Genomic DNA, 15387 nt, shown 5'->3' with positions numbered 1-15387 from the left:
TAAGGAATCCTTCAGATTCCATCAGCCTGCAGGGACAAACCATTCTAATAGGTTTACCACTACTGCAAAAGGAAGAAGCAGTTGCAAGCTTAAAGCTAATCATGGAGTCATTTGACCATGACAAAGGGGTCACATAGAAGTCACACACACACACACACACACACACACACACACACTAGAGAGCACCAAGATGAGCCCAGCCATGTCTGATGGACTGTGATATTTCAGGACAGCCCCATTATTAAAATGATGACAATGAGCCACACCCGCCTTGGCATAGATTTTGAGATCCACAGGACCACAACTTGGGTACTCCTTAACACCAAGTCCAAGACTACCTCCATCAGCTGGATGGGGATAATTGCAAAGTTCTTTCTTTCTTTCTTTCTTTCTTTCTTTCTTTCTTTCTTTCTTTCTTTCTTTCTTTTTATATTTATATCCCACCATTTGTCCTCTTGCAAGGAACCCAAGGTGGCTTACATGGGCTTCCTCTTCTATCTATCCTCACAACAGCCCTATGATATACGTTAGGTGAGTAGTGAGATTAATGGCTGAGTGGGGACTAGAACCTGGATCTGCAGAGTATCAGCCCAACACTCCAAGCACTACACCACACTGGATCTCTCTGCAAACTGCTTCTCTCACACACAGCACCACTCCCAGAATGTCTGGAATGTATGGCTTTTGACTTATCTAATCTATGTCATTCAGACACTTTCCATTTTGTTCAGATAAAGCTAGACTAAGGATAGATGAGAATTTTATTCTGTTCACATTTCAATGCAAGCTTACCAAATCCACTCTTCTCAAACCAAAACACAACCAAGAATGCAGTTTCTCGTCAAAACCCATACATTTCTGGCAAATTTTGATGAAGGATGTGTATTGGGGAGGGGGGTATGCGAACAAAAATATTTCAAAAAAAATGCACAGAGAAATGCCTAGATTTGGACAAAATGTGCAGGAAAAAAGCGCCTTCATTCTTTGAAAAATCTCCTGGAAAATGTGTATGTTTGAAAAAGTGCAGACAAAAATGGGCGCATGTTAAAAATGCATACAAAAATGCATTAAAATGTGCAAGAAAATATGCACAAATTTTCATGTGAACTGTAAAAAAAAAAATCACAATGGGACAGAGCAAACGTAAAAGTGAAAAAATGAGAACCCAAGCGAACTCAAGATTTACAGCCCATCTGTAGCTAGGACTTAAATGAAATAGGTAAACAATAGATGAGTAAAACAAAACCCAGAAATCATTGAGTTCAGTGCTTGGTTTCACCTTTTTACGACTTCTCATGGCATACTGTTAAAGAGAGAGAGAGAGAGTTTGAAATGTCTAAAGCTGACTCCAGTGGAGTAAATATTTCACTTTCACTTACCACTGTGAGAATTTAGATGAATTTCCAGGGCTCTTGCATTAGAAAAGCTTTTGGTGCACTGTGGAAAGGGGCAGACGCTGGATATCTGCTGAATACTTTCGTCATTCTCCTCTGCTAGCTGAGCTCCTTCCCTTTGCCTCCCGCTGCAGTAGTACATGAGGTGAGCCTGCAGATTTCGCTCACTCCGATACCAAATGCCACAAGATTTGCAGGGGAATATATCCTCTACGTGGGGGGAAAATACCAGGTGCAAGTAAGCCATAGTTTATTCCTGCCGACAAGTCTTAGTGCAACAAGTTTAAGCCGCTTGATCTTCTTATTTTAAAAATACCCATTTAGCAGCAGGACGACAGCATAGTACCCGATTAATAAATAACACATACAAGCTAGAAAGCAAACAGGTGTGAGGAGTAATTGTTTGTTTGTTTAAATTCTGGGTCTGGACATAAAGCGGGTGAATATGTAGTATGTACAACTTGCTTACCTACAAACACATGTCCTCTAGCAGACAACAATCAGTAGGATCGCAGACTGTTTTATCATGCATTCATACGTTATATTTCCCCTGAAATCCAGATTAGTGAACTACTCAGAGGATCCCCAATCAGAAAGCATTGTCCCCAGGAAACAAAAATAAATTGTTCACTGGCTTCGAATATTGTCCAGTTAAATAGCACTGTCTTTGAAGAACGTATCATCAAACTTATTCTCTTCGGTCTCATCAAGGTTTGTAAAAATTGTTTAAAAATAGACAATTAACCATACCCCAAAGTGTGCTATGAGTATCAAGCATACTCAGTGGGCCTTTTAAACATCATGATAATATCATTTATTATCTGTCTCTATCGAAGAATGATTGTTACTGGCCATGGTTTTTTCGTTTTACCTCATTTATGTGATTTTTACTAGCAGTGGCATTAGTTTTTTCCTTTTATGTTGATTTTGTATCTTTCTGGCTTTTTTTATTGTAGTGTTTTTAAATTATGTTTTTAATCTCTGGGTTTTTCTTATTGTTTAAATTAAGTTTATTTTAACCTTGTTTTAATACTAGGACACAATCCTAGGCGTGTGTAAACAGAAAAAAGTCCTAAAATCTCTGGCATTCTCAAGCAAGCATGGGAGTTGTAGGACTTATTTCTGTCTAAATATGCATAGGTTTGCACCTTTAGTTGCCTTGAGTGCCATTTCTTTACTGGAAAGCCATGTTATAAATCAAATAAATAAATACTGTAAGGCCACAGTGTTAGGCATGTTTAGACAGCAAAAAAGTCCTACAATTCCCAGCATGCCCCAGCTAACTGGAGGAGTGTTGGGAGTTGTAGGACTTTTTTCTGTCTAAACGTGCATAGGATTGTGCCTTTAACTGCTGATTTAATTTTCGGGTTGTTGGTTGTTGTTGTTTTGCCATTTGCAGCATGTATTATATTTTTGGACCATGCCACTTAAGGTTGTAAAGGCGATACTGCATGTTTAAATGTTCTTCGACAGTTAAAAAGAACAGCTAGCTGCATGTACAGGAAAAAGGCCAGGCCAAAATGCTTCCCCCGACACCTACTTTTCTATGCACAGAGAGTGGTTTATTTGGGAGAGCATTCAATCACGCAGTCTCTCACCTGCAGTCGTACAGTCCAGGAAACGGTAAGCTTGAAAGCTTATGCGGAGGCGTTTTGAGGAAAACTAAGCCAAAGACTGCTATTCTTATGAGTTAATTTTATCAATACTTTTAGAAACAAATGGTGGTAGAGCACTCACTGTTCACAATAGCTGTCGGCAAAATGGATGCCATGGCAGCTTGTTGAGGAAGCAACTGTATCGAGTCCAGCAGTCGAGCAGGATACATCCCATCAGTAAGAGTCATCTGACTGGCAGCTTGTAGCCTTGAGTCAAAATCCACAACAAAGGCAATTAGCTCCTCACCCTCGGCAATGGCTTTTGTCGTCGTGCACCAGAGCTGGCCCCCTACGCACCAGAAACAGAAAGATTTAATTGGCAAAATTATATTGTGCAGAATGTCAACCGCAGTGCTGTGTTCTAATTTGGGTGGCGATATTCTGTTGGGGAAAGAAGGCAAGCCCCTGCCTTTAAAGCTCTTCTTTCCGTCTTCATGGGAGAGTTAAGCAATGTTTTGAGGCAGCCATGCTGAAAATCTAGCTAGAAGGTGCATAAACCAAGCTGCAAATGAATAAGAGGCAACACTTCTTTAAATCTTGTATTGAACCCCAGTCTCACCCAAATGCAGTCCTTTGTCTTATGAAAAATGGACATTTCCTAAAACACTGATATAAATGAATGTATTTTGACTGGTTTCTATCTAGTCAATATTTTTATTGAACTTCCTGTTCATTCTCCTCCATTCTATATGTGTGTATATTCATGTACAATGCAATATCCATTCATTGCAATGGATTATCCATATGGAAACGAGTAATAAACAATAGCAAAACATATTTCAGATACCCTCATAAAATCATTGTTACCCTTTGCTGGAATTTGCTGCCATCTTTCTCTGGAAAAAAAAAGTCCCTTATGTAATAACATGCATCATCGCATTGACTGTTTAGCTATCCCTTTGCCAACCAAACGTCCTATTCAGATATGCCAAAGATCTGTTTCATAAAGCCTTATTCAAATAAAGCTTTGTTTAAAAGGGGAACTTTTTTCAAACACTGAGATACACTATAGCTCTGTGCTGTAAGTGTCACGTGGTGTGCATTAAAAAGAAAATTAACTATGCAAGTAATGCACTAATGTATTTGAATGTGATAGTGAATGCTCATTTATTTAACATGTTTAGACAGGCAAAGCACTTATATTGTGTTATCTCTACTCTCAGGCCTAGATACATATCCAGTACAGTTATGGCTGAAATAATGCTGCATACTTTATAGGTTATAGCACTTTTTCTTCTACAGGTTTTGTATATATAGCAAACACTATATGTTGTATTAATTAGTCAAGGAAAAACACACGCAACTGGGTACCAATTTGATAAGTAATATTGCTACGTTTATCTTTCAGCATAACTGCCTTTTCAACTACACTTCATTTTTTTCCCGTCCTCAAAGAGATTACAGTTTTAAAACAACTTGTTGAAAAAATCTGGTGGAAGAGATAACAACAGTGTATGATATGCAACAGCTAAATAGAAGAATTAGGACATTGTTTTAGAGGAATCTTGGACAATTAATTAATCCAGTCCTATTAGCTTTCAAAGAGGAGCATACAAAACAACATCATTGGCAATATGTTTGAGAGGGGGGAAACTAAGGCTGAGTCCTCAGACCTCAAAGTGATATAGAAGTTTCAAAGTGGAGAAACTTTCTTCACATTCACCCTTTGCTAGTAATGCATCTGGATTTGGCTAGAACTATTTCAAGCAATTTATTATGAGCATTATAATGCTAAAGTTCCATGCTTTCCGGAACACTGGAATTCAGAACACTGGAAATTACTCCCATACTGGCAATTTACTGCTTGTGAGAGGGGTGGGGAAGCCAAATCCTTTGAAAAATCTTGGATGGAGAATAAATAATACAGAATAAGAAAACGTTGAAGATTTGCTTAATTTGAATCATTTGTTTGAAATACTGAATTAGTTTTTGAGCACAGAATACAAACATTCCGGAAGGAAGGGTCTAAATCTACATTTTGACACTTGTAGAGAGTGAGTGAGTGGCTGCTGCCATCTTCCTTGTATAAATCTCCTAGATGACCAGGAAGAGAACATGTCAAGTGATTCCCTTTAATGAAGACTGTTTCCACATGCTTTGCTAACTCCCATGGGAGTAAACCAAAGAACATCAGTCAGGGCTGACCCAAGACATTTCCTAAGGTGGAGCACCCAATAGCATGCTCACCCCACTCCAAGTAGTCCAAAGGACTCCAGGCTAGTCAAATTATTTTAGCACTTGAGGCAGAAAAACCCACAAGCATCTCTCCCCTTCCCTGGCAGACAGCAAAAATAGAATAATAATCAATGAAATAGCTTTTGGGTGGTATAAAAATGCAATAAATAATAATAATAATAAATAATAACTTGCTGCCCTTTCATGACACCTCAAATCAGCAGCCTGAGGCAGTCAACTCACTCTGCCTAATGGTAGGATGGCATAGACATCAGTAAATACAATTTGCTAAGGATGCAATCCTTTGCACACTTATGCAGTTGTATAACAAACATGGGTCTGCAGTTACTTAAGTAGTTCCTGCTAATGCTCGTAGGACAAATAGCTCTGTATTTTTTCTTATGTATCATACATGTATTTACACCACAGAATAATACTACCAGGGTTCCATCATTTATTTTCCCCACTAGTCTTTATGCTTTCTTCCTTGCAATTTCTTATGCTCGTGGCAACTTCAACCATCAACAAAGCCAACACCTTCTCTTCCATATACCTCCTCGAGCCCACTTACTCTTTCAGTATCAATATCCATTCATGCTCTCTGCTTTTATTTGACCCTCTCCTGATGCAAGCCCCTTACATGTGCCATTTCAATCCCCATTATTTCTAAAATAAGGCACCGAGGCTGGAGTCGCCAGTGGGCAACCTGAGATCACATCTGCTATGTCTTTGAATGGTCTAAAAACGCTAAAACAATGAAAGAGAAAGCAGCCATTTTGATTTCCATCCCATTTCCTACTATCGTGTCTCTCCTGCGGGCAAAACCAAATTCCTACTTCCTACAGCAAGAAGGAACAGGTGGAACGGAGGGGAGAGGCAAAGCAGCTGCCTCCTCTGTTGCTCCAAAGGGACAGGCCTGAACACTGAGTAGACACTGGCCACCCTAACTTGAAACAATAACCGATAATTCAGTTTGCATCAAATGGAAAGGCTATCTTAGGATGCCCCCCTCCTTTTTATTTCTTTGGTGCTCCACTAATGCAGCCAGCACCTTTTCGGGAAAGGTCATTAACTAAACAAAACATCATCATTAAAAAAAAAATCAGTACAAAAGACAGCATTGATTATCTGTTCTTTGTAACGGTCATGATCTGAGCTCTTGAGGAAACAGATCTGGTTCCTAACAGGAAATGCATAAACGACCCTCATAATTGCTGTCAAAACTGCTGCGCATTTGCCCTGCAAATTTTGAGAGGAAAGAATAGAGTCACAGTTCAAAGTTGATTACATTTTGGAAATTCATGCTTGTCTCAAAAATCATGTAAGTCCTGCCAATTTTTTTTAATGTGCTCTTTTTATTATTTATGAAATCAGTGCCTGCAGAATGTCATGCAGACCTCTGCAGATAAACTCTAATTAAGATTAAGACAAGTCCTTTGGAAAGGATCCCATCATTAGCAAACATGATAAACACAAAAAAATACTCCCTACTTGTCAAACCGGAACTATTCAGTAGCCTAACAGTATTATCTGTTGCTAGGCTACAGCACTGACAAAGGCTCAATTATACTGTATGGCCATACCTATAGCATAGTGTATAAGGAAAATGTATCTCATGTAAAGGCATAGAACTTCAGGCATGTTATGGGTCGTTCATGGCTCCTTACAATGGCAAAAATCAGGCTAATAATTACACAATGCATTGCAAAGAAAAATCTTTGAGATGGCTTATTTTGCACAGTCATTTTAATTTATCTATGATTGATAGAGATTTGTTTTGTAACAGAAAAAAAACAAGCAATAGGGAGTTGTAAACTACAGAACTACATCTGGGTTCATCAAAATATGGAAACCTTGTGTGTGTGTGTTTGAACCCATACAAACTTTACTCAGAAATACAGTAGTATGCACACCCTGATCCAAAATACTTCAAAAACTACAGCCTAATTCATATTATGGCATGGTTGCTGCTTGAACTGCAAGTGCGGGCACAGCTCCGTATGGCAAAGGGTTGGTGTGAAGCAGCTCCACAGAGAGCTTCAGCAATTCCTGCAAATGGCCTACTGTAACAGGACTCTGTCCACATGATGTGTCCAAGTGTCAATCACACGGCAGATCGGATGTAGTAATTTGGTCTTAATTCTACATAATCTACCCAACTCAGGAGCTTCTTACGGGTGTTGGGAGCTCCAATTTGTACATGCTAATGTTTCTATGTGTGTGTGTGGGGGGGGGCATTTTGCAACCATGATGAACTGCCCCCAACATTCATTTCCAAAAAGAAGCCCTTTTTCACTGGAACTATGGATGGAAGTCAAATCGCTAAAGGTGGAGCAAGCAGGAAGGTGGGGGATGCAGAGCGGGGGGGGGGGGGGAACGGTTAGAAGCAATGCAATTATGTACTACCATCACGTCTCAATGTAGTAAACATGGCTAGAAATATAACAGGAACCAATTTCAACAACGTCTTCTCCCTCCGTTTGTTTGCAACAATAAATATCTTAAGAGAATTTAGTAAACATTTTATCGTTATTTCTGCTTTAAGAGTAATATAAAATACAAAGGCGATATGCAGTTAATAGTTTTAAAAGAGCATTCCCTGCTGACTCCAATTGGGGAGGTTTCCTTCAAAATCAGTGGTACCATATGGCTCTCGATTAGTCCCTGCCTATTGCTTTCAACAGCGTTGGCTTTCCAGGGGGATTGCTAAAAATAGTTTAACTTTCCTCCTAAGACAAAGGCAGTGGTGAACTGCAAGGCAGCAACGCTTTCCTTGGCTTTCGAGTATCTTAGAAACAGAAGGAACTCTGGAGCGCTTCTGTTTTCATGGTTGTGTGAAAGCAGGCTCCACCTATTACAGCAACGGTGTTTTGTGAACCACTTGAAATGGGACTCTTGCCATGCGAACAAACGATATCTAGATGTTTACAGAAAAAGTTGCTCTTGAAATTCCGTTTGGCTGCTAATCAGCCTCCGTCTACAGTACAACTAAGTTATGCAGATTCTACACCCACCCCCCTTTCTGCTTCTAATTTGTGTGTGTGCTGCCTTGGACTGTCACTGCAGCAGCAGCAGCAGAAGTGTCCATTTCCTGTGTACATATGTTTTTGTGAAGGAGGGTCAGGAGACTATCGGAGCTCATTGAATCGACAACTTGCATTAGTCTGCAGACTTAAAATGACACCCAGGCACAGCCAGGCTTGCTATTATCCGAATGAATAGCTTCTACTTTGTGAAAAGATATTTTAAAAACAGCCCTATAAAGAATGTTTGTTTGCATTCATCTTTTATTTTAAGCATTTAAAGGGAATTCGCAATTCCACAATCAGGTATTTTCCATGGGGAGGTGTCTGCATTTTCTCAACTATATAGAATAACTTCCCTGTACTAAAAAAAAATTGTTCCCATTTATGCTCACTAGTACAAGTCTGAATATCTGGGTTTTGACATTAACAGGCTGCATATATCTATACGTAGCCACACTGTTTAATTTTTTGTAAAAAAAAAAACCTAATAAATTCAAATCCAATACTGTTGAAATTCTTGACAGTAGAGTAGTGCAAGGAATGGAACTTATAAATTATGTGTGCCCCTTTTTTGAAAAATGCTTTGGAGGTTTCTTTGTGCATTGGCAAATACAGTAGGAATATGAGGTATTGTGTAGTTCCTTCTGCACAGTACCTGATAAAAGAATAAAGAGCTTTGACATATTCTTAAAACAATAGAGGAATTAAAGAGAAACAATGGGCCAGCTGCTTCATTAATACAATCAAAAGAGAGCCCAGCACAGAGGAGTCCAGATAATTAAGCACTACTCTTTTAGACCTTCTTTCTATAATAAAATTGCTTAAAATTTATTAACTACTTCACAGTTGTTAGATAGATCTGTGCACTTGTTTATTTGGGTTGATTAATGCCTTTTCAGTATTCTCCAACATGCCAACTCATGGTTTATACACATTTTTGAATAAAATAATGTAAGAATAACTGATAGGGATCTGTACCATACACAGCAATAAATCAAAAGCATTTTGTGAACAGACTTTCCGGTAGCTAAACAATTCTCAACATTTTTCACTTCTATATGTACCTCCTAAATATTCGGTAGAACATTTATTTTCCCCCTATGCATATATTGAATAGAGCATTCACACAGAGGATCTCAGCAACAGCTCACGTAAATTCGCACGTCTATGAAATTAATGGAAAGTGCTTTCAATATTATGTTAGGATTAATGAGATGATATCACAGGGTTTTCTTGCATTTCTTCCTTGTTTACTGATCAAAGGACATGGTAAAAACGATACCCAACCTCCAAACTTCATTTTAGCTCCTGCTTGCACAAATTCTGCAGTGCTTAATGGCAGGCAATGCACAATTTTTGTTATTATGCTCTGTCCAAAATTACACCATTTGTTTCTCATATTCCTGATGACAAATCGGATATATTTATTTGCTGTAATGCGTATAAGACTTTTATTATTTTACATCTTGTATAGAAAAAAGAATGGCACACTGAAGTAGTATTGTTGCAGAATAGATTCAGTCTAACTCTGCTGATCATCTGCGAGGTAGAACAACTCCGCTCCCTTTTTTTCCATTATAAACACTCACTATGTGTGTATACTATACACATTAAGAAAACAAACTGCCTTTTCTTGTTTTCACTGTGGGTGTTGACTTTTTTGTGCTAATAGGATCAGGTCTGTAGCAAGAGAGTAGGGAAGCCAATGGACACAACTAGGCTTCAAATCAGTAAGACCCTTCGCATGCACCCGGGGGGACTCTGTGAACGCTGCAGGAATTTTGCTTGTTTTCCCCGAGTCTCAGGTATTGCTGTTTTTCAAGTTACGGCAAGTTTAACCAGCAGCTTGCAATGCTGTGCTACTGTTCAGCAAAACCAAACATGTGCTGTATGTGCTGCTGCTGCTTCCCTGGACCAAGGATGTCATTTTTAAAGGAAGGGAGAGAATAAAGTTAATTCACCGATAACTTTCCCCCCCCCCCAATTCTTTGTCACACACAGCTAAGAAAACACAACAGTCACACATGTGCCATTTCGCGAGTTCTTTCTTTGCATGGAAAGGTTTGCTTGTCATCGGTAGCAATGCTCAATGATCCTTCTTTTATAATACTGAAACGTAGTTTAATGAAATGCATGGAAAGTGAAACAGCCTGTTGCTAAAAAGAAACCGGTTTACCTTGCTATGTGACTCGCCTTATCTTAACCTTATTGGCAGTCTATGTTTTATGATTATGAGGATTTGTGTCTGTGTCTTTCAAGTGAGTGCTGGAATGTAGTAATTAATGTAAAGTTTCACTAGACTGAGGCGCAAACTACATCAAGTCCTCAGAAGAAGGGGAAAGAATTCACAGAAAAATAATGTGATAAATTTTATTTGCCTTTCCCCCCTGATTGAGCTGTCACAGCTTATTTACCACTGGGGGAGATAGTTAAACTCATATTCTTAGAAGTTCAGTGCATTTTAAGAGGCTTATAGGTTTCCTTCTGGGACCTTAGTTCAAATCCTGAGCTAATCGGAGTCAATACATATCTTTCTATTAGGAGGTTGTAAAAAAAAAAAGGCCTTACATGAAATCATTCCAAGAGGACCAGTGTCCAGGATAAAAAACAAAACTATTAGATATTTGGCACAAATACGATTCTTGCTTATAAGCAGCAGAATTTAAAACCCCACAACCTCCCACTGCCTTGTGGTTGTCAGTTGAAAGTGATGTCCTTCTGAAAGCAAAGACAGATGATATATGGGCTCATCTACACCAAGCAGATGTTCCAATATGAAAGTGGTATGGAAGCGGTATATAAAAGGCAGGAGCCACAGTGCTGCTTTATAGTGGTATTGAAGTGCACTTACAACTGTTGGGACCGATTGACACATACCATATACTGCTTTCATACCACTTTCATAGTGCTATATCCTGTTTGGTGTAGATGTGTCAATGGGCCCCAACAGTTCTCTGTGCACTTCAGGCCCACTATAAAGCAGTAGTGTAGATCCTGCAGTGCACTTCAATACCACTATAAAGCAGTACTGTGGCTCCTGCCTTTTATATGCTGCTTTCATACCACTTTCATAGTGGAATATCCTGCTTGGTGTAGATGAGCCCATAGTTTCTTCATTTATCGAACAACTGGGCTGAATGTGTGTTTTCATGAATTCCTTAGAAATAATCCCTCACCTTGGGCCGGATTCATGTCTTTGATTTCCGACAGGTAAGGGTGAAATCGCAACTGTTGGGGTTTCTAGAACTAGGGACTTCCTTAACCAACCATACACATGGATTGTTTGACTACAGATGTGGGAAATGTATCCAATATCCTTGTAATTTCTCAGCACTAGCTTTCTCGATAGTGGAATGGATTTTTTTTTTAAAAAAAAATGTCTGGAAGGGAAACACTACAAAAAGAATTGTCTGTGTACACACACCGCTCTCACATTTGTGGGCTGCTCCACGCATTTCAACAAAGGCAGCAAAGGACTATGCACGTGGATCTGCATATTGAAATGAATGGGGAACCATTTATGGATGTGGAACGTTTGCATGTGCACCATAGATATTTCTCATATAAGCATTAATTAGATGGGTGCAAAACACATCCATTTCAATCAGGGACTTTTTCTTTAAAACTGGAAGCGATAGGCATGTGATGAGCAACCGGGATGTCTCTGCCCACATCTTTGTGCAGTACCCTATGGATTTGGCTTTACTTCTTCCTCTACCAGCTCCCGATATCACCTTTATAACAACTAACAGCACACATTACGCAATCTACAGGTGCACAGGGGCTGCCTATCAGCATCCCTGCATGGTCAGCATGATTTCTAAATGACCAAGGAAGATGTGTTTCCATAGCCCTTCAGGCAAGCTGTCAAAAATCAGGCTACAGCTGATAAACTGATTATAAAGCTGCTTAAGACTTTGCTTGTAAACAGAAGCATTTATCAACTAATAATTTGCAATAAACTGACGTAACTCCCAGCTGAGCCCCAAACTGTAATTGTCTCTACCATCTGCCTATTAAAATACCATTCTTCATCACCAAGCAGGAACAGACGGGAGAAAATCTCTAGCAACTATGTAAGATGCTGGTTTGTTATGAATAATCCGTGCAAACATCATATCCTTTGATTATGACTCATAGGTTCTATACCCTTCCCTTGTTGCATGGCATTACTTTCTTGTGTGCAAAATTAATACACACATACAACATGCTGCTAGAGTGGGGGGGGGAATACAAATTAACGATAGTCTCTGCTCACTGTATTACCATTTCTATTTTAGTCATTCTGTAAAAATGTTTTAATGGCAGGATTCTTCAAGGACAAACCTGGAGAGGAAACTCTCATCTCCTCTGACTGTTTGCTTCATTATCTTCCTTTAATATCCATTCCTCTGAGCATTGCATATGCTCCAGTTGGATGTCACTAAAACACTTTGGAAAAACTATGTTGAGATTTTGTAAGAACCTGTACAGTTTGCACAAAAGTATTGAACCGAGCTGTACGGTCCTTCGAATATATATATATATTTGAAGATCTGTGATACTTTGTGCCATTAAAAGAAGACGAAATTGCTGTTCTTAATCCTGAGAAAAGCTGGAGATAGTTTATTATTCATGCAAAGAGATGCAGATGTTCTAATGCTTCAATGGTTGTTTTTAAGCCAACCACAAGTCACAGCTGTTTTGCTTGTTGTTGCACAGCTGGGCCACAACCCAGCACACACACCCAGTCCCAGTTACGCTTTGGTTTGTTGCGGCTGAAAGATCTAGTGAGCTTCAGCAATGATCCGCTCTGCAGTGCTGCCTAGATCAGGCTCTTTCTAATCTATATTTATGATTAAAGTGTCTCAGTTCTAAAATTTAAATCCATCATTATTTTTGGATGTGAACAATGGTTTTAATCTTCACCAAAACCCATTTTTAACTAGACTTTGCATGCAGTTTACTAGAGTGGTATTTGGGTTTTACCATCCTGGGAAAAAACTAATTGGTCCTAGAAGAAGGCATTGATATCTTCTTCATTTGTCTTCGATTTCCACAACTACTTCATTACCTGGAGGGCTGTAGAAGATTATAAATACAATTTAGTTTCAATTTCAAAATTTTAGGGCTGTCAACCAATTTAAGAACTTTTAGTTCTTAATCATGTACTTTTCAAAGTGATTAAAAGATTAAATTAAAATAACTCTGCATACATTCAAAGGTGGCTTTTTGAAATGTAAAATAATTTAAAATTTAATAAACAAAGGTACCATTCATAGTCAGAAAGAAAGTCATATTTAATATTTTCTCTTTTTTCTTCTTTTCTATTATAAAAAGACACTAGAACTGAAGTAACTCAAAAACAAATAAGCACACACTTAACACAGCTCAACAAATTAAAAATTAACCTCACTAATTAAAATTTGCTGTTATTGGGTAGTCAACAAAACCCTTAATTGATTAAAGTGATAAAGGGTGCAATCCTGTGCAGGTTTAGACCGAAAAAAGTCCTACAACTTCCAACATGCATACAATTGCACCCGAAGGATGTTATCCTATCAGACTTAGCTGGGAACTATGTCCATTCTACAAAGTCGGTCTTACTTCTGACTAAAAATGCACAGGACTGGATATAAAGCTTGCAGTCTTGCAAGAAAAGTGAGAAATGTGTTTGTGGTTGTCATAATTTTTTATTGATATGCAGACTGACTTTAAACTTTTAGCTCCACAGCTGTAAAATGTTAACAGTTCATAAAGCAGGTGTGACAGCAACTATACTTACACACACACACACACTTTATTGTATATAGCCATAGGCCTTTACAAATTATACAAAATATTGTATTGTAAAGTTCTTTGCAAAGTCAAAAATACATAGAAGTCAAACTACATTGTTGTTGTTGTTGTTGTTGTTGTTGTTGTTATTTCTGTACCATCCCATAGCCAAAGCTCTCTGGGAAGTTTATAACAATTCATAAAAAATAAAAAATACAACATAATAAAAAACAGTCCAAAAAAATTAACCGGAAAAAAATAAAATAATGGAAACAGCTAAAACAATTTAAATAAACAATGCTTCATACATGCTTCATCATTTACCATGAAATGCCTTAAATACATGTTAAACTGCAACAAGGGGAGAGTATTGAACCTATGTTGAACTGTAGTCGCCCCTTTATCGTCCCTTGCAAAATGCCATTTAAAAAAGGATTATTTTAGTCAGAAAAGGGATTGAGAGAGAGATTAACACTTTTCCTGATTGGCAGGAGAAGGGTTAAGTAGGCATGGTTTGAGTGCTCCAGGAGGTCTGCTCCCATAGGTGAACACCCCTCTTCGAATGCTTTCAAGCCGGTTTGAGGCTGCAGTGATCCTAAGAATTGACAACACTCTCCTCCCTCCTCCAGGGGGTGCTATTTCAGCTTTGTTCCCAAACCTATGACTAGTTCTCTTCTGTTCCACAACTATTTAATATTAACTATTGAACTGACACGTGCGGTATCATATAATAAAAATGCATGACTACATATCCAGTAAGCTACTGTAAGAATTTGCATTCAGAACTTCCAACACTGTCTATATCAAATACTTCATTCTTTTTCACATCAGGCTTTTTCGTGCCACAATTTAATATTTCAGGCTTTCTATACAGTGTGTGAGGCAGGCAATAAGTATCAGCGAATGCACCTCCACTTTAAATAGATACCTCAAAGGTTCAGTCTTATTTGCACTGGGAGTCAGTATAAATGCTACAGTTCACTGTGATGCAGCTGGGGATGAGTATACAAGAAGAAAAAAATCAAGCATTCTCCAAATTGCACCTTGAACTTTATTCCATCTCATCATGTCCATATATATATTGTGGTCTGTGTGTGTGTGTGTGTGTGTGTGTGTTTAACATGAAAATTGATGTGTATTTCCAAGCATATTTTTCCAAATATACACATAAATTGTGCACATTTTTGAAATGTACACATTATCCTGGTTGTGCTTTTTATACTGTATTTTGTAATTGTGCTTTTAACCTGTTGGTTGTTTTATTGTGGTTTTAATTTTTGTGAACCGCCCAGAGAGCTTCGGCTATTGGGCAGTATAAAAATGTAATAAATAAATAAATAAATAAATAAATAAATAAATAATCTCTTATTGATGAAAGTG

At 38.3% G+C, this 15387-nt stretch overlaps 1 protein-coding gene across 3 annotated transcripts in view; it reads right to left on the bottom strand.

Moving 5' to 3' along the window:
• ZFPM2 (zinc finger protein, FOG family member 2) overlaps positions 1 to 15387 on the bottom strand; it is a 389494-nt gene that overhangs the window by 4361 nt on the left and 369746 nt on the right. For all 3 annotated transcript variants that reach the window (XM_063131038.1, XM_063131039.1, XM_063131040.1), the window contains 2 exons: positions 3132 to 3338; positions 1380 to 1604 (listed from right to left, as the gene is read on the bottom strand). In XM_063131038.1, coding sequence (XP_062987108.1) covers positions 1380 to 1604; positions 3132 to 3338 — 432 coding nt within the window. The remainder of the gene's footprint in view (positions 1 to 1379; positions 1605 to 3131; positions 3339 to 15387) is intronic.

The sequence above is a fragment of the Elgaria multicarinata genome, chromosome 7, assembly GCF_023053635.1.
Source record: "Elgaria multicarinata webbii isolate HBS135686 ecotype San Diego chromosome 7, rElgMul1.1.pri, whole genome shotgun sequence".
Taxonomy (NCBI): Eukaryota; Metazoa; Chordata; class Lepidosauria; order Squamata; family Anguidae; genus Elgaria; species Elgaria multicarinata.
This window is presented reverse-complemented; position numbering and strand designations above follow the sequence as displayed.